Source organism: Arctopsyche grandis, chromosome 6 (assembly GCF_051622035.1).
Source record: "Arctopsyche grandis isolate Sample6627 chromosome 6, ASM5162203v2, whole genome shotgun sequence".
Taxonomy (NCBI): domain Eukaryota; kingdom Metazoa; phylum Arthropoda; class Insecta; order Trichoptera; family Hydropsychidae; genus Arctopsyche; species Arctopsyche grandis.
In genome coordinates this window covers 10,707,943-10,734,034 of record NC_135360.1, presented here as the reverse complement: position 1 = coordinate 10,734,034, position 26,092 = coordinate 10,707,943, and the positions used below count along the sequence as shown (strand labels likewise).

Sequence of the window (26,092 nt, the reverse complement as noted above, 5' to 3'; positions counted from 1 at the left end):
CGAGCTCAACTCCTGTTTAAGCTAGAATTTTTTACATTCAATGTGTTATTTTCATCTGTTTATCAGTTAGCATATGCTACTAGTGACTGAAAGATCCCTGTTTCGAGCCCTAGTTAGATCTCGATTGAAAAAAAATCAAACGTATGATTTGAAGTATGTATTTTTGCGGTACTGCTGGTCAGATTAATAATTTTTATAATGCTTATGACTGATGAGTCTCAATGCCAGAACTTGAACGTATGTACATACATACATATGTATGTATATATGTATGTCACAGTGAAAATATATTTTCACTGACGTTTCAGTGAAATCATAACCAGTTACATTTTCAGGGTATTGGTTTTATTCATTTAATATTAGATTGTTAGGGTTGGTATTATTTAAGGGTTAGGATGGGTTAAGTTAAGTAAGGGTTGGCCCTATTCAATTAAGATTGGGTTGTTAGGGTTAAATTTATAGAGTTAAACATTGTAAATTCATTGTTTGATACATTTTCACTGCTTGAATTGGTGAAAATATATTTTCGCTTGAAATATGCTATGAACATATAGTCCATATAGTCCACATCATATATATAAAGACGGTAATCTGTGTGTGTGTGGGGGTATGTGTGTGTGTGTGTCTTAACTCTCGCCGAACATAATGAACGAATTGATAAAAATCGATAAATTCATTTTTCGACGAGACGACTTTGGCGCGACTCGAACCGATCACCCCAAATAGCCTGAATATGGGTCTAAATTGAGCTAATGGTCTCGGACATCACGCCAAATCCAATTTTTCATTTCGCCTTTTTTTTTTAAACATTAATTGAAATATTCCTTCTCGCCATATAAAAATACGTAATTTTAATAATTTCATTTAGCGAGGTTTTGAACCATTTTTTTTTGTATTTATTTTCAATTAAATTATAATTATAATTTAAATTATTTATATTTTGACGATATTCGAGAAAAAAATGATTTCATTCACCGCGGGCGCCGGGAATCGAACCTCGGACCCTCCGATCCAAACGCAATGTCCTCATGAGCTCGCGTCGTACGCCATATCCTCGCCCAGAATACGTGTTGTAAATACACATCATATGTATATGCACGTAATTTGTTATGTGTAATAATAATATTCAACGTTACGAGGTCAATGACCGTTTGTGTATAATCGGAAAATATTACATTTCGTTAACGTTAACTTTAAGAATTGAAAATTATTACAAATAAATAATTGAAAACTATCTATGAGAGTCTACGAAAATAACGGTTCCGGTTCCGGATTTTTTTTTTAGTTTTATACGGGTATATAATAATTTTATACCCATGCGATGATATTTCATCGGGCTATTCACTAGTAGTATATAGAACATATGTATGTATATATAGTCCATCCGCAGTATGAAGATACTTAGGTAAAACGTACATTCTGTCCCTTACACTACTTATCGACCAATAGCATTTCGTGCAGACAATAGAACATTGTACGTGCGAATGCATATTGGTCGATACGGTGTTTACGGGACAGCATGTGAGTTTTACCTAAGTGTCTTCCTACAGTGGATGGACTATAGCTTCAGGTCAACCGATTCCTAACAGTCTGATTTAATTGTTGAAACGGTTCCTCGCAAATTGGCTGCTTACTTTTTATTTTTGTTGTCATTGTCTGATTGAATATAATTAAAAAAAATATGTACATATATACATATGTCTTATATAATTTGAAATTAAATTTAAATAATGTTGACAAATGAGAATAGGTAGCCAATTTGGTAGGAACCGTTGTAACAATGAAAAAAGTAAATAAATTGGCAAACTCTGATAGGAAAAACGATTGACCTGGAGTTACATATGTCCAAGATCTGACCGGCAACACTGTATCGAACTCGTTAACCCTCAGTTGTTAGCATTATACATATGTACGGTAACTATTGAGCTGTGTTGCTGGTTATAAGCAGTCTCCGGCACTTGATGCAGTCTCGAAATAAATGGGTTCCTTTTGTCAATTTCTATTGTTAACCTTTTTTTTTTGCTCTCTAGAGAGCAAAAGAAAAGAACAATAGAAATTGACAATAGGAACCCGTTTCAGCGCACTTCCGTGCCTATCTCTGGTTATAAGTAAGGGACGGTGGTCAGGTTGCTCGATGGCTAAAAAAATGGTTCACTATTGTCAACCTTTTTTTTTTGCTCTCCTGCTTTCTCGGACAATTAAGAGGTCTATTGTTACAGACCGCCGCTCTTTAGTTATAAGCTTGCAAAATTTGCAAAGTTTGGCCAAAAGTGTCGATTTGAGGTAACCTATTATGGCAAAATGAAACAAATAAAATTTAAATACAAAAATCGATATGGATCTTCAATATCGTATCTTAATCGACTTATCTTTGGAGCTTGCCTCCAAATTTGAATTTGTTTGCTAAAACTTTCCGTGAATTATCTATAAAGTGTTGTTGTTTTCAAAAATTTCAATCTTGAATTTTAAACTGATACGTATCGTCTCATGATTACATTTTACAGTTCTTAGAAAATGTGTGTATACATATTATACACGTATCTTAAAAAATTATACTATAAAAATTCCACATGTATGTATGTATATATATGCATACGTTTACAACAATCTTAATTAAACTACGGCACGCAGGCCGCATGCGGTTCGACTTTGGTTTTCATACATCCTGCGATCATAACCAGCCATATTCAACAAATTTAATGTCAGAATTACTTAAACGTATTTGGCATCTTCGGTTAATGTCACAAATTATTATGAATACTCATCGCTAGTTACACATGTCAACATTGGTTCGATATCTGGCGCCGTCAACGATCAAATTGATTCGCCACGCTGCCACCATTTTCATCTCGCCTCGAGATATTTCGTTGTTTGAGCTTTTCGTTATCGGGGAGAACGAGCACGACACAAGCGAGCTGTTTGCTCCCCGTTAACGAGCTGCACACGACCAACCTATTTACTCTTCTGTGACAACATGTGACGTAGAATATCGGAGGCGTGTGGATGAGGTGCGAGATTCAACCACTTCCCTTGTGTATAATATAGTATAAAATAACCACTTAGATATATTGTATGTACATTCATATATAATAGACTGACTGAAATTGTCTGAAAAAAACCCGGGCCTGCATAAATAAGCATTTATGCAAGTTTCGCGTACATTATCGGAGACTATTGACAGTGCAATCAATAAACTTTTTTCAATGTTGTGGTCGTGACCGTGAGATGCATCTGTAAATGATGTGCTCGGTAATTATTATACAAAGCTTCTTTGACAATACGTTTCTTGGAGGTCATGCTAAAGTGTATAATTTTTTCGTATATGTACAAATTGTATATTGAAAACTATTAATTCATCTTTTTTATGTCTTAATTATTACAGTTGTCTTATTTATCTCAAAACATTGATAGACCGTAAATAATAAGATAGGCTATTAAAACTTCCGGTCCTTTGACTTATTGTTCGGAAAAGCCCAAGTTTTCCACGAAATTTTCCTGTGCTTATTTTCGATTCGATTTTGTAATATAAATGCGTACTATTTTTAATGGTAAAATATATAGATTGGTCATGCGTTTTGAGCCTAATTAAATTTAGGTAAATTTATACATGTCAGAGCCTAGATGTCACTGCCGATTATATTTACATCTCTACTTAAAATTTAATTCCACATATATTTCGTATTTAATTTGGCCTATCTTTCTTTTTATAAATCCTCTTAGATACTATTCGAATATTTCCCTCGTTCATCTTCTATCCACATATTCCACTTCTTTACTTATTAGCCACAACGTAGATCAACCGGTTAGGCAATTGATTACCAGTAGAGAGGTCGTGGGTTCAAATCATGACCGGAATTGAAAAACTTATTTGATATTTTCGTCGATTAAGAATCGCGGTACGTATTTTTTACTTACCTTCTTTACGTTTCACATGGCTTTTTTATAGATAGTTTTGCACATGTGAAAAAATGCTAGCACGCCTGAACTACACTATGGTGAACTTGGCGAAAACTCATCCCCCGGGGTATTTTTGGTGATATTTTATCCTTATATTGACATAGGTTTGACAGTGAGCGATAACGGTGATTCCATATATTAAGAAATGTGGAAGAAACCTGTCGAAATAATAAGATCATACGAATTAACACTTATATTAGGATACGCCCATTCACAGCTGGATTCTACCTATGCATGTCGTGACGTACGATTCTGTGTGTCTGCGCCTCATGTCTGACACATCTTATTTGGTGGCGTGGAGGAAACAAGAAGAAATTCGGCGAATCACAATCGTCATTTTCGGTTAAGAGGGATGTTTTTTAGAATTAATATATATGTATGTAGGTGGTATGTATGTATGCATATATTGAAATTAACAATTGCATGAGGATAAGCCCATCACACTTACATATACATATATGTCATACGATACATACTCCCTATGTAGACGTACCGTACATTGTATCTGCGCTCTAATGGTACTGGCCAGTTCTGAACTTTTATTAAACCCAAATCGACGGTCTCCTGTCAAAGTTTGCCAACTCATCCAACTAAATTGTGACGTTTCTAATAATTCTTCTTAATAATAAAGTTTCTGACATTTCCCTTATCGAAATTCAGCTAGTTTAATTTTGTTGATTTTTTCCTGCTCTCATAGCTATTTATCGAATGGCTTCTATTCCAAGAGCTATCCGATTTCTCAATGAAATCGTTGCTACTGAGCCTGAATGTGATATTTTTCACCTTAGTAAGCGTAGATTATCGGAGATTGTTGTAAACCTATCTGTCTGGTAGCCTGCCCTCATCCTTGTTTTTATAATTGCATGTAATGTATATTTTGATCTTTCCTCTTCCATTTGGGCATCGCGGGGATGTTTTGTATTTACGGCTGGACGTTGGTTCTTATATATTGGTGCTGGCTGTAAATGCAAGACATTCCATACTATGTATTCTGTTTATTTGATATTTTTACAGTGTCTACTATTATGAATTTTATTGTTTTTAATGATTATTTATTAAAAAAATTTTATTTTACCTTTTTATACCAGGAGGGCCTAACAGGTAACTCAAATGCGCCTTCCTGGCCAGAAACATTGTACATTTGATAAAAATATTATTAGTATTATACATAAATACATATCAATTAATATCTACAGAGACATCTATGGACAAATTTGTAAATTTACAGCATTTTAAATAATTCAGCGAAATTCAATAAATACATATCAATCAACATTCACAGAGGCATTTATGGTAAAATTTCTAAATTTGCAGCATTTTATACAATTCAGCAAAATTCGAGATTGCTGAAAACTCGGTATTTTGCGAGAAAATGAGTAAGGTTGCCAATTTTTTGGAACCGTTTCAATGAAAATCAGATAAATTGGCAAACTCTGATAGGAAACTATCGACCTGGAGTCACAAATCCAAGGTCTGATTTGTGAACTGTTCAAAGCATTATATATGCTAGTCTATCTACTGGTTAGCATATAATGCTTATTTATTTATTTAGTCCAAACTTAAATAAATAAATTTGTACATATATGTATGTACATGCATCTAGCAAATTAGTAATACTTGATATTTGCATTCGGACATAATACAGCTTTCTTCTTCAGACACAATGTGCTATGCCCAAAACGTTACATTTTTAGTCGATTCTTGTAGGCGTAGAATGGATTCAAAGGGAGTTTCATTTGGTTGCGTTACTGATTGCAGATAATTTGTCGCATTTTCTATGGTTATTTGTCGAGTTGGTTTATGTTGTAACACGGCGGCTCCGGCGTGCTGTAATTGTTTTCAGAGCACACATGTTTGCCGGCTCATCAGTTGACGACAGTTTCATATTTGTACGCGGCTGCAGTAAATGGGATGTTTGTGGTTGGAAAATAGCACCAAGGCCACGGACCAATATGCTCTTATCTCTCTCCTACTACTATATAGAGATTTACTCCACTCCGTTTACCTGTCCACACACATGTATTGTATAATAATAGGTACACGCTCTCTCATTGTACTAATGTGAGACATTGTTTCGTACTTGTATAAAAGTATACCTATTCGTTCGCTGCATGTTTAGCTACTAGGTTTGAGTGTGTGTGTGTGTGTGTCTGTGTGTTGTGTGGACTTTATGAAATTTGATAATTTGACAATTTGAAACCGTCGAGACTGTGGTCCGCATCAGCGGTTTTATCAATTCTTCGGTTGATTAGCTTGTTTAAATTTGTACATTTGATACTTGTCCCGTGCTAGTTGGTTCGATATTGTTTTACACTCGACTGTTAATGGAGCGTTTTTAACATATGTGTTTAATTTCTATATTGAAACTTTCAGCGGATTCTGTTTTTGAGTGTATTTTTATGTACCTGGAAGTATTATATTAAAACTTTGGCACGTAAAGATTCTAGTTGATTTTTAGCATGATATTTTATACAAATTTACCGGTCTGGAATTCTGATACACATGCGGATGCTGCATAAAATTGTTTTTCATTTTTCGCAACGTTTCATATTGAATTATTTCTTTGAAGAAAATAGTATATTTATTTAACCCTAAAAAAATATTTTAAAAATATACAAACTTTCGGATTCAGAATTTACTTCTGACGACATTTTGGAAAATGACCTATTTCAATTTGTAATAATAAACAATTTAAATAATATTCTTCAGCACCCCAACCAAATGGTACATGCAGTAATATCCCCAAAAATATTTATAATTTATTTAGAGTGTTTCTGTGCTGCTGCTGGCCAGGCTGAATAAGTTCAAGTCGATTGTTTCATATATGAGTGTGCTAATTTACCTGATATTGTTGAAATGGTTCCTCATCAAATTGGCAAAACGATTCTACCCACAAAGTCACCACTATTTGAATATGATTTCAAAAATGTATAATCTATAAGTTTGCCAGTTTATCTGATTGCATCATTGAATCAGTTCCTCGTCGAATTGGTAAATCCGTCCTATCTAATATTTATCGCCACTATTTAAAGATTTCAAATTTATATATCTACATACATATGTACAAGTTTAATGCCATAAGTATCGTTCATGTCACGTTATCATGGTAAAATATAAATTTAATAATATTATTTTACAAATCTACCATTATTATGCACATCTAATAAAACGTCAAATGTTTTTAAATAAATATTTTCAAATGCGTCACAAATGCAGTGTCTTTCAAGTTACTGTATGTACTTACATACATAGTGATAATACATATTATTGCATATATACATATATTTATGAGTTTCACACCTCTTCATGCAATCAACATTTCAACACTTATTAAAGACCAATAACATATGTATAATCTTAAACATGTTAGATACACATGTATGTATGTATGTTACAGTTGAAGTGTATTTTCAGTTGTAATATATTCCAACTGGCGTTTTAGGTCATTCATATTTGGATATAATTCAACTAGTACATTATATCTCTAAAAGCGCAAATACACTTTCAACAATGTGCACCAGTTGTAATATAACAGTTGAGTTTTGATACCTATGATGTTTTTACGAATACTTTAGAAATCAATAATGCGCTAATATGTGCTAGATATTACGAATAAAGGTAATGAGTACGTGTTCAAAACAAAAATTTGACTTTCCAACTCAATTTACTAGTCGAGTGATGTTTTCATAAAAACCTAAGCGCTCCATCTTACCTGGTACCAACTTAGAGTTGAGCTGTATTTTCAGTTGTAATATGTTTTGACCAATTGGAATTCAATTCGCCATATGAATCAACTTACTTGGCTTAGACGGAATATATTCCAACTAGTCAAAATACATGACAACTTAAACTCTAACGGTAGTTGGTACGAGGTTAAATGGGATATATCCCAACTAGTCAAAACTAGATGACATGCCTGTGTTATGTAATATGCAAGTATATGTGTATGAATTTTACAATAGCACAGTATTCATACGATCGTAAAATACACCTGTATAATGATAATAATTTACAATAATCGTTTGGGAAAATTCGTGCGTTCAAAAGTCATTAGTCATCTATTACTCAATACGATCGAGTAGACGTACTACATACATATGTATGTATGTACATATGTACTGTATGCATATCATTATCCGTTCTGTGCGTAGTACCATGTTATCGAAATAATTTTAATTTTCCTCCTACATAAGACAGTTTCAACCGTTGTGTGGCTGCCCATCCACAGTGTATAACCCGCTCTCGGTTGTATTATACAATTTCGTTTTTAATTAATAATTGTCCGCGTATGGTCAAGCTTGCGAAACGGTGTTGTGTGTGTCGAGGCTGTTGCGAGTCACCTTTGATTGTTCGAGAGCGCCAAAAGTTGTAGATTCGAACCACGTATCGGCCGCATTATGCATATTTCGACCGTGTCAAGTGTTTACGACGTATCGTCGGACAATGGCCGACGATTGTCAACGGTGTACGGACGATTACCGTAGAAATACGGACGTATTTTTGGTTTTTAGCTCGGAGACGACGTATCCGTGAATGTTGCATGCGCGCCATGTTGCATGTGTCGGTGGCGCCACGGCGGACACTAATGCAAAGCTCGCGTTTGTAAAACGCGCCATTTTACATATGTATGCGTCGAATTCTTTTTTTTCCAGACTCCAGTACGAGTGCGACTTTGAACGTCTTGATTTTTAATATCTCTGATTGCTTTTTGGCACATATGCACATACGGGGTCCACTGTGATTAGGGTTTCTGACCCGGGTCGGCCCGGGACAAACATTCCCGTGAATTCGCGGAATTTTTGTTGTCCCGTGTCCCGGGAATTTTTTTCTCGAATCCCGGGAATTTAATTTAAAAAAAATTAATTTAAAAAAATCTTGAAAATATACAACATTGTCAAGACTGCACGAAGGGAAATAATAAATCAAATACACAAAGAATCGTAAAATATTCTCAACTTCGATTGAAACTGAAAGAGTTTTTTCCATTGCTGGAAATTTTTGTACCAAATCTAGAAATAGGCTTTCGGATTCTCATTTAAATATTTTTGTATTCTTAAGAAGCTACTTTAAATAAGTTACTTTTATAATTACATTTTTTCCAGTTAATAGATATATTATGTAATGTTTACTTTTTTTAATATTTTGTAAATAGATATTTTTTTTATTAATAAAAAATGTTTTTTTACACGTGTTTCGGGATCCCGGGAATCCCGGGAATGATTCCGGGTTCCGTCCCGTATCCCGGGAAGTGAAAAAGTCCGGGAATACAGAAACCCTAACTGCGATACATCGATTCTCGTTTACTGAACTGTTCGTTTCTATACGTTCGTTTCTATACTATCGTCGGTTTGGTACTATGTAGGAGTAATCATTCCAGAAACATTTTCCAATTTCTCTACTATGTTACGACTTGTCTCAACTTTTGATTCAATATTTATTAATTAATTATTTTGAATAAAATTATTTATTTATATAATTTTAGCTATCTAGCTAATTTAAAAATACATTTTTAATTACTTAACTATAAAATTTTATATATTAATTTATATGCACTGTCCTTCACAGAGGTGCCTCCTCGCACCTCGCAAGAATGCATCCACGGTCTTGGAAGACCTGACGCACTCGGGGAGGGCATTGTACATGAGCACACCCCTGTGAAATACACCACCAGCTGTCTTCTTTTTCCTTACTCTACCTACAACTAAATTGTATAATAACTATCTCTATTTCTTATTTTATAATCCTTAAAATACTTAGGTGATAACTTATGATCTAACTTATAAACAAAAGACAATGTACTAAGATTTAAACTAATTCTAATACTCATGCATCCCAATTCATCTATCATACTTCTAATACTTTTTAATCGTATTTTACATAAATCTTGGCCATTAAACATTTTAAGCACAGTGTTACAATTATTATCCTAGAATTTTCAATTTAAAAGGTTTTGGTTTAATTACATACATATTCCAGCGGCATGACTCGGTGGTTGGGCTTTTGCCTAGCACCGAGAGGTGCCGGGTTCGATCCCGTGAGTTGACCTCGATTGAAAAGAATTTATTCCGAGTATCAGACTTGGATATTTATGACAACAGGTCGATCGTTTCCTATCAGAGTTTGCCAATTTTTCTGATTACATTCTTGAAACGGTTCCTCCATTAAATCTGCTAAAAACCTTCATACAGTATAATTCTGTGGTTGCGTTAATACTAACCACCGAGAAGTTCCCAGGCTAAAGCCCTGAATTGACCTCGATTGAAAATAATTTATTCGGAAGTATTTCTGTAGTACTGCCGGTCAGACTTGGATATTTGTAACTAAAATCAATGGTTTCTTTTGCCATCATTTCTTTATCCTCCCTCCCCCCTTCCATTTTTCGCAAAAAAATTTCATTGTTCATTGTACCTATAGAATGTGCTAAATATTGAATTGTTTGGCCATAGATGTCGCTTTGGGGCTACCTGTTATGGCACCTATTGTAAAAATGAAACGCGAATATATTTTTTTAAATCAAAAAAGTTAGTATACAAAGATATACCTACCACTTCCTACTGTTTCCTCCACGTCGAATTTCTTAAAAAATACTACATTTATCAGCGGCACTGTAAACACACTGTTCTGAATATATACAAGTGTAGCATACTATTAGTATAAATGATTACAGAAATCACGCTCCATAGTAATTATAAACACATTTGAAGTGTCACTTATAACCGTAATTAATTTAAATTGTTCGGCTTCACTTTGCTTCCGACATTTATGTACTATACATATGTATATGTATGTATAGTACCGATCGGTATTTACATACATATGAATTTCATTACCGCCAGATATAGATCTACCATTATGTCTAGAAAAACGTCATACTCTCCTTCCCCAAGCGATCTTTCAGAAACGATATTCATAATAGAAGTATGCATTAGTTGGCTTTAAAAATGTGATTGTGAAAGTATTGTATGTATTATATGTGCGATACTAGCACCTTCATATTGGCTCTTGGTCTGCTCTAATGACTTGTATCATCGCACACTTAGAATTCAGAGTGCTAACTCGATTTTTAAAAGCTAACTCCATCTCCAAACAGACGCCTGAAAGAAATCAGTTTTTCAACCGACGTCTAATTCTGTGGATACTCGAAATTGTTACGGCAAGTTTAAAATCTGACAAATGACGCGACCCAACCCCGGATGCGAGTTTAATCATTGCGATAAATTCAATTTTAACTTGACAGTCAAGCGGATTCGCATTGAATAACGTTTTTTCCGCGCCTACATATGTACTTAACGTATTTGATTTTTTGCCGAATAATTGTTCAATTTTCCGTTCAAGGATCGTAGATACGTTCGTGAACTTGAGCAAAAAAAAAAATCACATCGTTCAGTTTGAACACGTTGAAGAAACTGACCGATTGAGCCCGGCATTAGCTTCCACTTGTCAGTCTCCAGCTTCATTTCTCATCCTCTCATCTAATCGACCTTCACCGCTCGTCGATTTTTTTCTTTTTGAAACTTCACCTCTAAAATATTAGCGGTTATATAGCTTGCATAACTTAACACAATATCGACGAATTTTTCGATTCACCATAGCGATTACTGTGTTCTGAATTTGCTGCTTTTTTTCAATTTGAAAATTGCATTCATTAAAAACGAATCATATTGTGACGAAACTAATGTCTGTGTGTGTGTGCGTTCGATGATTATAATACGATGACGATTGCTGAAATACGTTATGAGAATCGGTACTTATGTGACGTGTGAATGCGTCATAGAAGCGTAGTTTAATCAAATACAAATTTATTTGAAGCTGAACTGTTTTCATTATGTACATACATAGTTAATAGATACATATATTCAACAAATGGTTGAATATATGTATCTATTAATCGATTTCCAATTGGTATATACATATGTATATCTAATCCTTACGTACACAAGGAAGCTTCTTTTAACGTATTGAAATATGAATATTGACATTAAAAGCGTAAATTTATGTATAGATATGTATGTACATACTTCCAAAAACCAGTAGTTGCACTTGGTGTTTGGTGTTAAACAAGATTTTCTATTAAATGTTTTATTTGTTTGAATGTGCTTATCTAATATTATTCTAACGGATGACATATTATTTAATCAAATAATTTAAACAAATATAATGTATTGCACCACAATCGGTTTTTGAAAATTTGTATAGACAAATATTATTATTTTTCTTATACATACGTAGTTAACTGTGTTATCTTCATCATAATTTCTTCACGGTTTTATTAGTGTCTGTTATATCTAGTAAACTACCAAATTATATCCAGTTTCAATTTAAAAGGAAAAATAAAGGAAGAAAAACAATCGGTGAACTGTAATCATCTTCTTTCTACAGTAGTAGCGTGATTGATTTTAAGCATTGTCAAAACGGTTTTGATAATCTTTGCATCTGACAGTTGAATTTTCTGTGATCTATAGCTTTTTTTTTTTCAAAACGAAATGATTTATGCTTTTAATTTTCTTAAAATGAAATATTTCTACATTTACATATAGGCTTGTATTTATTCGGTCAGTAACTTCGAACGGTTTGGTCAGTGAATAGGTGATCAGAAAGTTATATTATCGGTCACTGACTACTTGACTGTTTATCTGTTTGTCAGAAAATATTTTAAAACGATAAGCGGATTAATGACTGCTCATTTTTATCTACATATACAGCTACGGCATAGTGCATTGGTAAAGCTATTGCATAACAGCAGAGAGGTCATGGGTTCAAGTCCCGACCAAATACGCGGCTGGCGAGATCTTGTGGTTGTTAAAACACTGATCAACTGTCTCCTGTTTGATTTTTCCGATTTTTCTAGCTTAATTGCTGTGACGGATCTAATAAATTGGTATGCTCCCCCTTAGTATCTCGAAAATTCGACTTATTAGCGTCTTGAATTATTTCCAACCCTTTAAAATGCCTACATAATGTATTTCTCGCAAATTTTCTGTATCAATTTTTTTTGACTGTCCATAGACGTCTCTATTGTTTTCCTGTTTTCTATAGATGCTTATATTGTGTCCTGTTCTGTTTGAAAAACTTTAGTACTTATGCATGTACAAAAATAATCAAAACATATGTCGATTTGGGGTAATTCCTGACATGGCACATATGACGTATGTATGTAGTTATAAAAAAATATTTGTACATATAGCACAATATTATCACGAAATTTTCAAAAAAGTTACTGACCATTTTTTTTAAAAACATGACTATTTAATTTGTTGTCAATATTATGGAAGGTTTTCCGGTTATTTATGAAGCTCAATTCTGCTGACGGTTGATTTTCAAAGGGATCAAATAATATAAAGTTTATAAAAGATGGTATAAAAAAAGTAACTGCTATAACTGCTCAACTAAGTAATACGTGAAATTGCGTAGTGGTGGCGAGAAGGCGCGTCTTGATAGCCAGATGTCATCTCGTCGATATGACAGTTGATTCCAATTTGAATGATTGCGTCTATTACTCTAGCGTCATTAAGGCGACATGACGCTTATTTTATTCACAAGAAACCTCCGTAATTTTGTCGATAAAATATCAATCATTTGAACAATTCCACCCAGCAATCGGAAGGGTGGAATTGTTCAAAATCAACTCACAGAATGTCGCACCCCATCTAACAGACAAGTGAAGCTAATAAAAATTTTGTAAAAAACAAATATTTCATATCAAGATGTTCCACTTGAGTATTTAATACGATATATATATGTAACTAGAAGCTTACTTAAACACTGTTCAAACATGATACATTATATAATATGTCTACATACTCGTACAGATCCAATGTTTGACACGAACGTCACGACCAAACATAATATAATGCTGCACTATGAAACATCACGACCCAGACCTATGCAAATACATATATCATTCGACCATGGGATTTAGACACCCAGATGCACACTGCAGGATATGAAAGCATCATCATACCAGCTCAGCATCACTTTTACCGTGACTGACACCGAGATCCGTCAGCAGTGCCCCGGGTGTCTTAGTACCAATTGATAACGGCACGATCTGACAGCAGACATGTCAGTTGATAAAGACGTGTACGTGTTTCGTCGTATACACATGTGTACCTATTCCGTTATCAGCTACTTACCGACCATTGTGTAACGCATGATTGCAGAACTCGACTTGTGTTCTCTTCTAATTTACACCCCTGTCGTTTGCTTTGACGCTTTCTGGACATGTACGGATCCAGTGTATAGCAACGAAATGTCATAATTATCGTGTCCAAATTCTGTCACATATGGTATATGTATACGGTGATAATTCTACGCAATCGTACTAATTTGTATGCGCGTGTGTGTGTCTTATCTTAGAGAGCGTTCATTGTTTGCAGATTCGAATTTTGAATCGGTGATAGGTAGTGATTTTAATGTAACGTCAGTTTAACGATTTGTTAAATGTCACTTTTGAATCTGTCGCACGTATGTAGATTGTAATCGAATTTTGATCGGTATCTTATGTACATACAAACATATCTGCATTGTTCAGTTCTTTCAATTTTATTCTGGAAAGTAACGATATTGTGATATACATACATATGTTTCTTATCGTCTTGTTTAAGACCGCGTGTGGACAATACCTTATGATAATTTTGATCTGCTATCGTTACGTCGTTTTGCGTATTATTGAATTGTACTGTAATACAGGTGTGTTCGGTGATGATTGTAATATTTCAAATCATTTGATTTTGAGTTTGGAAACTGCGTTTGGTTTCTTTCTCGTTTTGAGTTTTCGTACTAGCCGTTCTTTACATTAGGTGCTTCAAGACTAGACAGACAGACCTTGCCATTACATAAATATGTATAGACATTATAAATTCACCAAAAATCTGGACAAATATTACAGTTAGAGTGTTAAGATGTCTAGAAATAGTGATAATGAACTCTAAAAAAGAAGATAGGTAACAAAAAAAATCAACCTTTTAAATTTTCTTTTCCGACAATCAAACGCTAGCTTTATACGGCATCCCGACAAAGCATCCAATAAAAATTAAAACATACTTATAATAATTAGACATCAGAGTCATGTGGGCGCAATATTAAAAAAAGTTTTTACAAGAGCCTAATTGGGAGCTTTATGCTTTTCACAAAATTATTAAATAATATTTGTTTTATGGAAGTTTTCGATAGCAATGAAAATATTTTTTTAATGGTATCAAAAACACCGAATTATAACATAATATAAAGTAAGTGCCGACAAAAGTCATAAAACTTTATGACGGTACTACGTTGAATAATTTGAGTTTTTAACCATTTGAATGCTGACCAACGCCGATCGGCTTTTTGCCAACAAGTTCATAGGCCTGAAAAACGCCGATAGGCGTTGTATTTTGAGCATGTACAAAGTAAGCAAAAATACTACCCGCTAAGCCTTTACAAGTAGCATTGAAAAAAAATGCATTGAACGTGGGTCGTGTAATTCGTGTCATTAATTTGTCAACATTTATAAAGACTGGTTTACACCGGAATTTCTGAATTTATAACCATAAATTAATTTTCCGATGGCAATCCCTAGCTGCCGAGTATTTTAGAGTGTGGCTTGGCATTTAGATTGTGAGCATTACATTTTAACAACAATGGAGAAGATGGAACTAGTTTTGGAAAAATACTTTCATTAATAGACTTCTTTTGCTTATTTTATATTGTTGCGAGATATAATTTTGCAGTTTTATTTTGCGCGGGTATGTCCGTGCGGCAATGTCGTGCGCGGCTTTGTCGTGTCACCACTCTATATATGTACATACATATAAATATTTAAATTTTAATTATCTAAATGTTCGTAAGATATCCAATTGACTTCTCTTTAAGTTTGTCTTACATTGTTTTTAAAAATATGTACCTGCTTTCTAAAATTTACGTAAATTTACGAACTTAATCTGAAACCACATGTCAAGTTGATAGTACAACAACAGTAATCTAGCGAATTCTGAGTATATTATAGTACTTGGTTGGGTTATAGTTTTTTATCTATTATATTTCCATATCTGATAAATAAACGTTGTTTGCAATTGGATTTGATGTTCAAGCATGTTCTTTGATTCGAGAGAATTTTGTCTTCGAAGTTTCGTATCTCAGCAAGATACGAAATTGAAGCATCAACGACGACTGATTGTATTTAGATTACACATTATTACGTTTTCATTTGAATCACCTTGTATAACATTATCTCGAGTTGACGTTTCATATCATAGCTCACATTTTTTGGACCACCCGTAGTATAGTATGTAGCGACCGAACAGTTAGCTGTGCGTACTACTTACATACATACTTAGATACAATACTTTCATTTTTGACACTTGGAAAGAAATCCATATATAACAGAACTAACATATACATTCACACTGAACAATTTTCAAATTGAATCATTGAAGTGTTTTTAATATATTTTTTTATTATTATAAAATAAGATTGGTGAAGTGTTTGTTGAATTCAATCTGATTGAAACGACGCAGTGATATATAAATTACAGTACAGTGATAGTGTATTTGTGTTTTGAAGCAATAGCGAGGGATAGTTAACGAGTGACAGTATGACGGGCAGGTGACAATAGTCTCGGCTCGGTTATCCGGCCCAATCGATTATCCGTTGAGGAACAGAGGAAGGGACGGACCTTCGGGTCTTCGTCTCGTTCCTCGCCTGCACATCGGCAGGATTCCAGCTGTCAGCATGACGAAGGGACCACGCAAAGTCAAGCTGGTCATCGTCGTCAACAAAAAGGAGTAAGTATCCTCCTATCTACGAATCTTGAGCTCGGGCTAACACTTTGCACTCTGTGCTGTATAATTAAATTGTTCCAATTAAAATAAAGCATTCGATAACATTTTTATGATAACTGAAAAAATAATACAGTGGAATATAATATATTATTCGCTTAGTAACCGTAACAAGCATTTTTTAAGATATACATACGCATATAGAGTTACTATTGTCTTGGTGAAAACCATGTCAAAATTGAAACCACTTGTTATCTCTCGTATATACATACATATTTAAAAATTTATTCTTAATATCCAAATTTATTAATCAATTTGTAAATTATTTCAGTAATTAAAGCTCTTTTAGATATTTTTTAATTATCCGGACAATCACCTTTTATAAAGAGAGTTAACTTTCTGGGAATATTTTAAGTGTATCGATAAAATTGATGATAAGATATCATAGCGAACTGTTTCACTTCTTCTTCTTTAAAATATTCAAAAAATTTGATTATAAACTGGTGCTGAAAACCAAAACATAATATGTTAAAATCCGGAAATTCTTGTGCAAAACCGTGTTTTTTTTTCTTGTGCAAATTCGGAGTGAAAAACCGAAAGTTCTGCTCGGTTTACCCCTTTTGCCCTTTTGTTTGCCTTTTTTTTATTTGTAAAACTCATCCTTATATGTCGGTAGTGTTGTTCGGTGATTGTGTTAATGCTAACCACCGAGAGATTGTGTTAATGCTAACCGCCGAGATACTAGGTTCAAGCCCTAGGTTGACTTTGATTGATAAAAATTTATTCGGAAGTATTTTTGTAGTGCTGCCGGTCAGACTGATCGTTTTCTATCAGAGTTTGCAAATTTATTTGATTTCATTGTTGAAATGGTTCATCATCAAATTGGCAAAACCATCATACCCACTTGAATCATCACCACTATTTGAATATGATTAAAAATTTAATATTTTTAATTTAAAGTTTAATACCACACGTGTCGCCCAGGGACAAACTGTAATGGCATCATGGGAAAATATATATATTTTTTATGAATTTCGTTAACTTAGGCAAACTTGAATCAGTTTAATTTCAGCTTTCGATTGAGAGGATTAATAGTTCGACACCAAGTCATTGCTTCATATCTCTACTACACTTTTGACATGTAATTTTCACCGAGTGTCTAAAATAGTCAAATATTGAACTCTTACCAATTCAATTGTATGCGGATTCAATAAAAAGCAACGATAATCCAAATTTACATGTATTAGCTAGTCTGTCCCCATTACTGACGTTTTTATTTTGCAACCTAAAGTTTACGAAACTCGGAAAATTTTATTTTTAACGGTAGACACAAGAGTACAAAGGGTTAAAACGTTTTGACGAAAGTTTCTGCTTAATTATTAATATCAAGATTATATATGTATAATATATACACACGGTGATACAGATTTAGAACGAAGGCTATCCAAATATAAATATAGACAACCGAAATGATGCTTTGGCCCTACAAGATGATTTGTTCAGGCTAGAGGCTTATTGCAGCATAAATAAGTTGGAAATTAATGTAGCAAAATGCTCCTGCATAACCTTCACCAGAAAACTATGTCCAGTTGACTTTCCTCATTCAATCAACGGACATAGACTCACAAGGGTATCGGAAATTAGGGATTTGGGAGTCTTTTTAAACTCTGATCTATCCTTTAGTAAACATATTGACAATGTTGTAGCTCGAGCGTCGAAGGCCCTCGGGTTCGTCATCCGGTCCTCCAAATGCTTTACTTCTATAAAATCATACAAAATACTATATTGTGCATACGTAAGAAGTATTGTTGAGTTTGCATCCCAAGTTTGGAACCCAGAGTACTCTGGTGCAAGAGACAGATTGGAGCGCATTCAGAAGAGATTCTTGAGGTACGTCAGTAGCCGTTTTGGATTAACCTATACTTCCTATGAAGATGCTTGTAGGTGTCAGCATCTACTTCCTCTTGTCAAAAGAAGGGAGATAGCTCACATCTCAACAATTTTGAACATCCTTAACGGCTCGATCGACTGTCCTCAATTATTGAGCAGACTATCATTGCGTGTACCAAATAGAATGACTAGATGTAATGAGCTCCTTTACATACCTAATACTTTTTCTAATTATGGAAGAAGCTCATTCATCTGGCGTGCAAGCTCCACCGTCAACACACTAATTTTAACAATTTCTATGTTTGACTTATTTAATATTAATGCTATACAAGCTAGAGTAATTATTGCAAATTTGTTTTTCGATGATTAATTTTAATGAAAATTTACGATTGTGATTATGAATTTTTATTTTGATGTATTTATTTTGTCTTTTTGTTTTTTGTTATATATTATATTTTTTTTATTATTTCATAATTTTTATCATATTATTATTCTTAATATTTTGATATTTTTATTATACTGTTATTTCTATTTTTTTTCTTTTTATGTTTTCTTTAACTATCTTACTCTATTATCATTTTTGTTTCTTATTTTAAATGTTTGAGCTTTTCTTTTTTTTACCTATATGTGAAAATTATTAATGGTTTACTTAACATAATTATATTTTTTTTACTATCAATCTATGTAACTTAATAAACTGTAAATTTTCCAAATAAATAAATAAATAAATAATACATTGAGTTAATGATATAATATATTAAACATATTATAAGTATGTTTGTAACTGCGATGAATCAAAATGATTCATCGCGCTTTTCAAACATTTACATAAAAAAATTCATATGTAATATTTATGAATTTTTGAATTCGACATATCGCATTTTATCGAAGTGTTTCAAATGCCTATTTTGAATTTTCTTTTTCATTATGTTTTCAACACATTTTAACCGCAAATGACATACTCACACACACATCAGGTGCTAATGATAAATTTTGTCTTATCAAATCACCGATTATCCGATACATAAACTTCTCCGTGCACAATATGGGATGCAATAAAGATTAATTGACGGTAACGACAAAATGAGCTGCCGCGATGATGACTTCACATCTCAAATTATTATTAGTTTGGTTGCGAGCAATGTGCGAAAATTCAGCATGCCAATTTTAGAGTATACCTGTGTTTTGTTTAGAATTCGTGTGTGTGTTAATTTTTAATGCCTGTTAATTCGGTCGTATTTGTTCTCTGGTTTATTTCTTATCGAACGTTCGAAAGTGGAACTTTTGCGGATATAAAACCGGATCGGTAGTTTGCCCGTAACCCGTGATAACAAACCAACGACTAAACTTCTTTTAATCGCATTTATTGTCGGTAACTCGCCTAATTACATATTTCGCTTTAAATTTTCAATTTGTGTGACATAAAGCTAGATTCACACTAGAATAGATGCTACATACGTCTATTGCGTGTTGAGTAATGTGATATGTCTAGATTTCAGGCTTTAAATCTGCGCTATTAATTAAATATACGATATCCTTTACGATTATTTATATGTATATTTTTATCACATTTTCATTCATTATATGTAATTTTTCTTAAAATTCACTTTTATATCTAATATATAATTTCGAAAGAGACTTTGTATATATGTATGTATGTTTGTTTGGGTGGTAGATTCCTCTAAATCAGTGATCCTTAAAATAACAAGACTTGATTATAGTGCTGTATTTTCTTATTGATTAAAGCTTCTTCCTCATATAAAATTTGGCTTGCATTATCTGAAAGTACTGTAAGGAGAGAGTATCCACTGTCTAAGTGTATTCGTGAGTGAATAATAGAGACCCGGATTAGGCTAACGGGACTCAGTAAGAGCCCGAACAAAGGATACGCTGGAGTTTTCCCAGACCTGGGTGAGTTCGTGTGTAAACAATAGATTCGCCAGGGTAGAACTTTACGTGCCTAGACAATAGACACGTCAATGGATCGGGGATACACACGGTAGATCAGATATTCTGGAGTGAGCGGTTGTTCCGTGTGGACCTCCCGAGACGTTGAATAAATGCTGTGAAGCGAATTTGGCCTTTCATTTGGATCCTGAACCCACCCCTACGCAACAGTACCATTTCAAAAAAACTGTTTTAACCAAATATGCGAACATTTAGCATTCGAATGAACTTTCAAACTACATAGTAGTTTCATCTTTTCAGCTTTATCCGAAAGTTATAGTACATATTTATAAGTCGGTATACACCATAATTTAAAATTGAACCTAAACAATGCATAATAACTCACAATTGAACAATTAACATCCGAACGAATCTAAATAGAAATTTACAGCTGAAACAAAGCAACCGTGCGATAAATACACAATTGCGAGAATAGCAAACGTCACTGTGTAACTACCAGAGAGGAAGGGTTCGAATCTTAAGTTTGATTATATGTACATATGTATAATTAGTATCGATATCTTGCCATTGAATTATCGTCGGCAGTATCAGTACGAGTACGAAGCAGTGTTGATTAACATTTTACAGTAATTAAACGTGCCAGAAGAGTGGTCAGTTGATGTGACAATAATGATATCAATTAATGTAACGCGATTGCCTAACCCTGAGCACACGAAGATACTATCAGCCGACGAACACGGCCGCCATACAATGGTCTACACTGGGTGCTCTAAAATTAATCGTAGACAATAACAAAAACAATGGTGGATATGTTTTTTATTTCATTGTAAAATGTTTGATGTTATGACGTCGACGTCGATCTGTCCGATCTGACATTGTGCGATTTTATTCCGCATGTTTGCGTCGACTGCGTGTTATGTAGTATGTGTCTGTCTTGTATTTACATACATTTTATAAAATATAATTAAAATTATATTTATTTCGAGAGATCAAAAATCAATACATCGATGAACTTTCCACCTTTCTATGACTTAAGTTTAAATCGTATTTGAACAAGGTGACGTATGTATATTACGATCGAATTTTGACTAAAGCACTGTTCGATACTTTCACTGTAAATATGATTAACTTTTGCTATTAATAATACGCGGATTTATCACATTTTTTGTGATATGCGTATGTACATCTATTTGAGAAGTGTGTTTATGCAGTCTATCTAGAAAAAGCAGAAGGCGAAACACGTGGAATAAGACGTAAGAAGGTATGGATGAAATATGAATGAGGATATTTTTTAATAGTTTCAAAAATAATGGAGAAGTTGATTTACATATTTGTTTATTGTTTGGTTAGAAAAACGTGTGGCCAGATTAATATAATCCAGAATAATAGAAATGCCTCGATTTCATATATTTTCTCATTATGCATTACGGGCAGTGCCCCTGAGCGATACCTATGGTATTTTTCTTTTACATAGTTGAAATCATATTCAACAAATAGTGAATGGGATGGTTTTGACAATTTAATAAGGAAAAGTTTCACTAATGAAATCAGATAAATTGGCAAACTATGATAGGTAACGATTGACTTAGAGTCACAAATATCCAATACTAACTATCGAAACTCAGTAATACTTCCGATTAAGCTATTTTCAATAGAGCTTAGCCTAGGGCTTGAACCCGGGAAACTCTCGGTGATTCGCAACCATTTATGCTATGAGCTATGCTGCTGTAATTATCACAAATTATGATTTTAATGGGGGAAACTCATGTCGGATAAAGATAGTTCTAAGCATTACAATCTCAATAAATATATGCACATATGTATATGGGTGCTTAAAATCAGAACTATAGTCGCTTGAAAAAATTCTGTCTTTACTTAAGTTAATATTGTGGGTGGCATTCGCTCGAATCCTATTAATGTCTCCTGTGGAACAAGTTTTTTTATTTTTTTATTATATTTTATACGCACTTATATTATACATATATTCGAACATAAATAGATTTTAGTACATATTTAGAACAAATCTGAATTATCGATGAAACATACAACCTTTTGAGCGAGAAACAATTTTTCCCCTTCTCTTTATTTATTTATTTACAATTATTAAAGAATAGCCCTGAGACGCCACTATGGCTACACAAAAAAAATACAATAATTATACAAAAAAAGAATACAAATAAAAAACAAAATACACATAAAATATGACAGCAAATACAATCTTATCAAATTAAACAATTCGTCAAACAGATAAGCATATTATAAATTAAACAAATCCAAGTTGACAGAAATCCGGTTGATAAGCTGGATACGCCTTGCAACAGGTGACGAGACCATCAAATTGGTACGTGCCACAGTAGAAGAGAGCAAACTGCGGCATCTAACGAGATGGCTGCGAACATTGAAACCCAATTCTTCAAGAATTTGAGGATTGCTCACCAAACCAATCAGTAATTTAAGTACATTCATATGCAATATAACAACACTATTTCAAGCAATTTTCGGATAAATTTTTTAAAATCCTATCCCCAACCTATTTATGTCATGAACTTCGACCAATTTGGGTACATCGCTCGTACCATTAATAATACATTTGGATATGTATGTATGTACCTACGCATATTTAGCCAGGATATTAGTCCCATTTAGAGTTTCATTTTCTAACATTTTCCTTTTATCTTACAATCGATTTGAAACAATCTAACAATCGATTTGAAGTGTATTCAAGTTATTGAACAGTTTATCGAACCGTTGTTTGTTATGTAACGTGCGATAAGGTCTACCGAGGAGTAAGTTGTGTGTTTAAAAAGAACCCAAACACCAAAACCAATGCATAATGCATGGTTGCAACGTGCGACGAATTTTCACGCTCATATTTCGCTCGAGAGCGACAAAACGCAAAGAGGATCTGTGCGCAGTTAATCATTTTCACCGGAGCCATTCAGCCAAAATTCGCAACGGTATCTCGCAGTCTGTCGGAGGAGGCCCCTCAAACATCTCCAATATAATGCATAAATAGGTAGTATCGGCGAAAAGAAGTTGTCGCCATTGTGCAAAAATTAGAAGCGTGTTCGTTTCGTATTCGTCGCGTGTCCATCACTCGCTTCTTGTGTCCAATTAGCTCGGTTCCGAACCCGTCGAGAGATCTGTCGAGGTCGAGATGTGATGCCCCGCTTAGGTTTTTTCGTCGCCTCCATCTTTTTGTACCATTGTTGTGGGAAAGTGAAAATCTGCTGAAAATTGCATTTCCGTTGTTGTAACGTCCGTCCATTTTGTATGTGTGTGCGTGTGAAAACAAACGACGTTGGAAATTGCGATGTGTTCTAATACAGATCTGAACTATTGTATGATTACATATATTCGAATACTTTTTTTTATTCCATACCGGGATTCTAACACTTCCAGACAATTCGCTAAACGTAATTAAATACATAAATTGCAATAAAAAAATCGACATCGTATTTTAATATTAAAATATTGTAACTTGGGGATTAGGTAATTGGTGCTCGTGGACCGCTGGTCTACCATCACTAATCGCCTGATCTTGCATCCGCGCCAAATTAGCCTCAGCGTATAAATGAGCCGTATACAACAACCAATAAGGTCTCGCGACCTATCGACCAATGATCTCTCTGTGCGGAGAATACCCGATGGGTATAAATATTCGGCGGTTTTGGTCCATGATTCATTCGGGGCTGACTGGCCGACGGATCAAGAACAATAAACTACCTCTCCACTACTGCTGCATCTTTCACTCTGATCTCGGAAACCTCTCTACGTGTCCATGCTACAATATATTAAATATAACTTTTTAAAAATTCATTTCATCAATACTATGTTCAACTCATTTCATTATACGGATGTCACGAAAATATATAATATTTATTTGGATATATTACATATCATAAGTTTGTAACAAACTCGATCAAATATTCTCATTTTCTAATGGAAATTTAAATTAACAAGGCGGAACCCTCAAATCTTCGTCTTAAGAGAAATATATACATACATATATTGATGAGTATATATATATATATATATATATATATATATATATATATATATATATATATATATATATATATATATATATATATATATATATATATATATATATATATATATATATATATATTGATGAGTATATATATATATATATATATATATATATATATATATATATATATATATATATATATATATATATATATATATATATATATATATATATATATATATATATATATATATATATATATATATATATATATATATATATATATATATATATAGGTACATACATATATGTAGTAGAGATGCATTTGGCTTATTAGTTTTGTCATCATTTTTGCATTTTTGACCACATACCTCGTGGTTCATTTTGAAAGGTTTCAATCTGATGGAGTCGATTAATCGTAAATTGGAATCGATGAATCGGAACTGGTTTTTATTGTGGTTGGTTTAATGAAAAATTTACAACGGTGTAAATCTTAATTGTGCGTTGTATTGCAAAAGTCACTGTCGACTAGTGGAATGCGGTGTAAAGAGACGGCATTAGTATATAGTATATGTAAATAATTATGTTACATCTTGCGTTTCAATTCATGACCTTTACATCGATAGGTATCACAATGTACTACGAGCACGTGAGAGGGTAATTCGTATTAATTGTTAATCGAAGGCGTTATTAAGGCATAATTAAAGGCGTTGAATCGAAGTATAGTACATGTTATAGTTTTATCATTTGAACGATGTTTGAATGGTTTTTATGGGTTTTATAAACATATTTATTAAATGTATCGTCACCTATGCATCAGTATTAGTGTATATAATATTGAAAATACTCTATAATATTAAAAATAGAAAGAATTGGATATAATGCAATCGACGGTACGTGTTTTATTCGTTGAATCATTTAATTGTATCATATTTCTTCGTGAATCGATGGAAAATTTCTATGAGTTTATATAATAGGAATGTTTTATATGATTCAAATTTTGAATCACTCAAAATAATGAAAATTGTAAAAATTGTTTGATTTTATTTACTTACTTCGAAGAAAACTCGCCGCTTAAACTTGAATTTTAATCTTAGGTTACAATTTATTAACTTTTTAAAAGTTAGTATAATAATTTCATCATTCCTAACAAAACTTTTTGAATAATTTATTTTATTTTCTATCACTACGATATTTCTAAAGGAGTTTTCCGCTATCTCTAAAAGGAAAAAGTAAATGGTATACGATTGATCTATTACGTGTACCATAAGATGCTAATTTTATGTGAAACCATATCTGAAATCATTTACCGATGAGTAGTACATTTAGTAGTACATTTAAATAAAAAAAATTATATATTAAGATTTAAAACCAATCCTTCTAAACAAACGTATTGAAATATAAAAATATAAAAATTCGATAGGTGATTAATTATTATTTATTTATAGGTATTTTAAGGCAATATCTCAATATCTCATATCAATAATATTTAAGGCAATATCTCATATATCATAAACAAGATCAAACCAACAAAAATCATTATCATATTCGAATTCAATGGGTTGAATTTATTTTAGTAAAGATTGAT

At 33.2% G+C, this 26,092-nt stretch overlaps 1 protein-coding gene across 4 annotated transcripts in view; it reads left to right on the top strand.

The window, feature by feature from the left end:
* The window catches only part of Mitf (transcription factor Mitf), a 101,979-nt gene that overhangs the window by 62,744 nt on the left and 13,143 nt on the right, over positions 1-26,092 (top strand). For 2 of the 4 annotated variants that reach the window (XM_077432189.1, XM_077432188.1), the window contains exon 2: positions 16,407-16,718. The exons of the other annotated variants lie outside the window; for them this stretch is intronic. In XM_077432189.1, coding sequence (XP_077288315.1) covers positions 16,666-16,718 — 53 coding nt within the window. In that variant the 5' untranslated portion in view covers positions 16,407-16,665. The remainder of the gene's footprint in view (positions 1-16,406; positions 16,719-26,092) is intronic. 4 annotated transcript variants of the gene reach the window in all.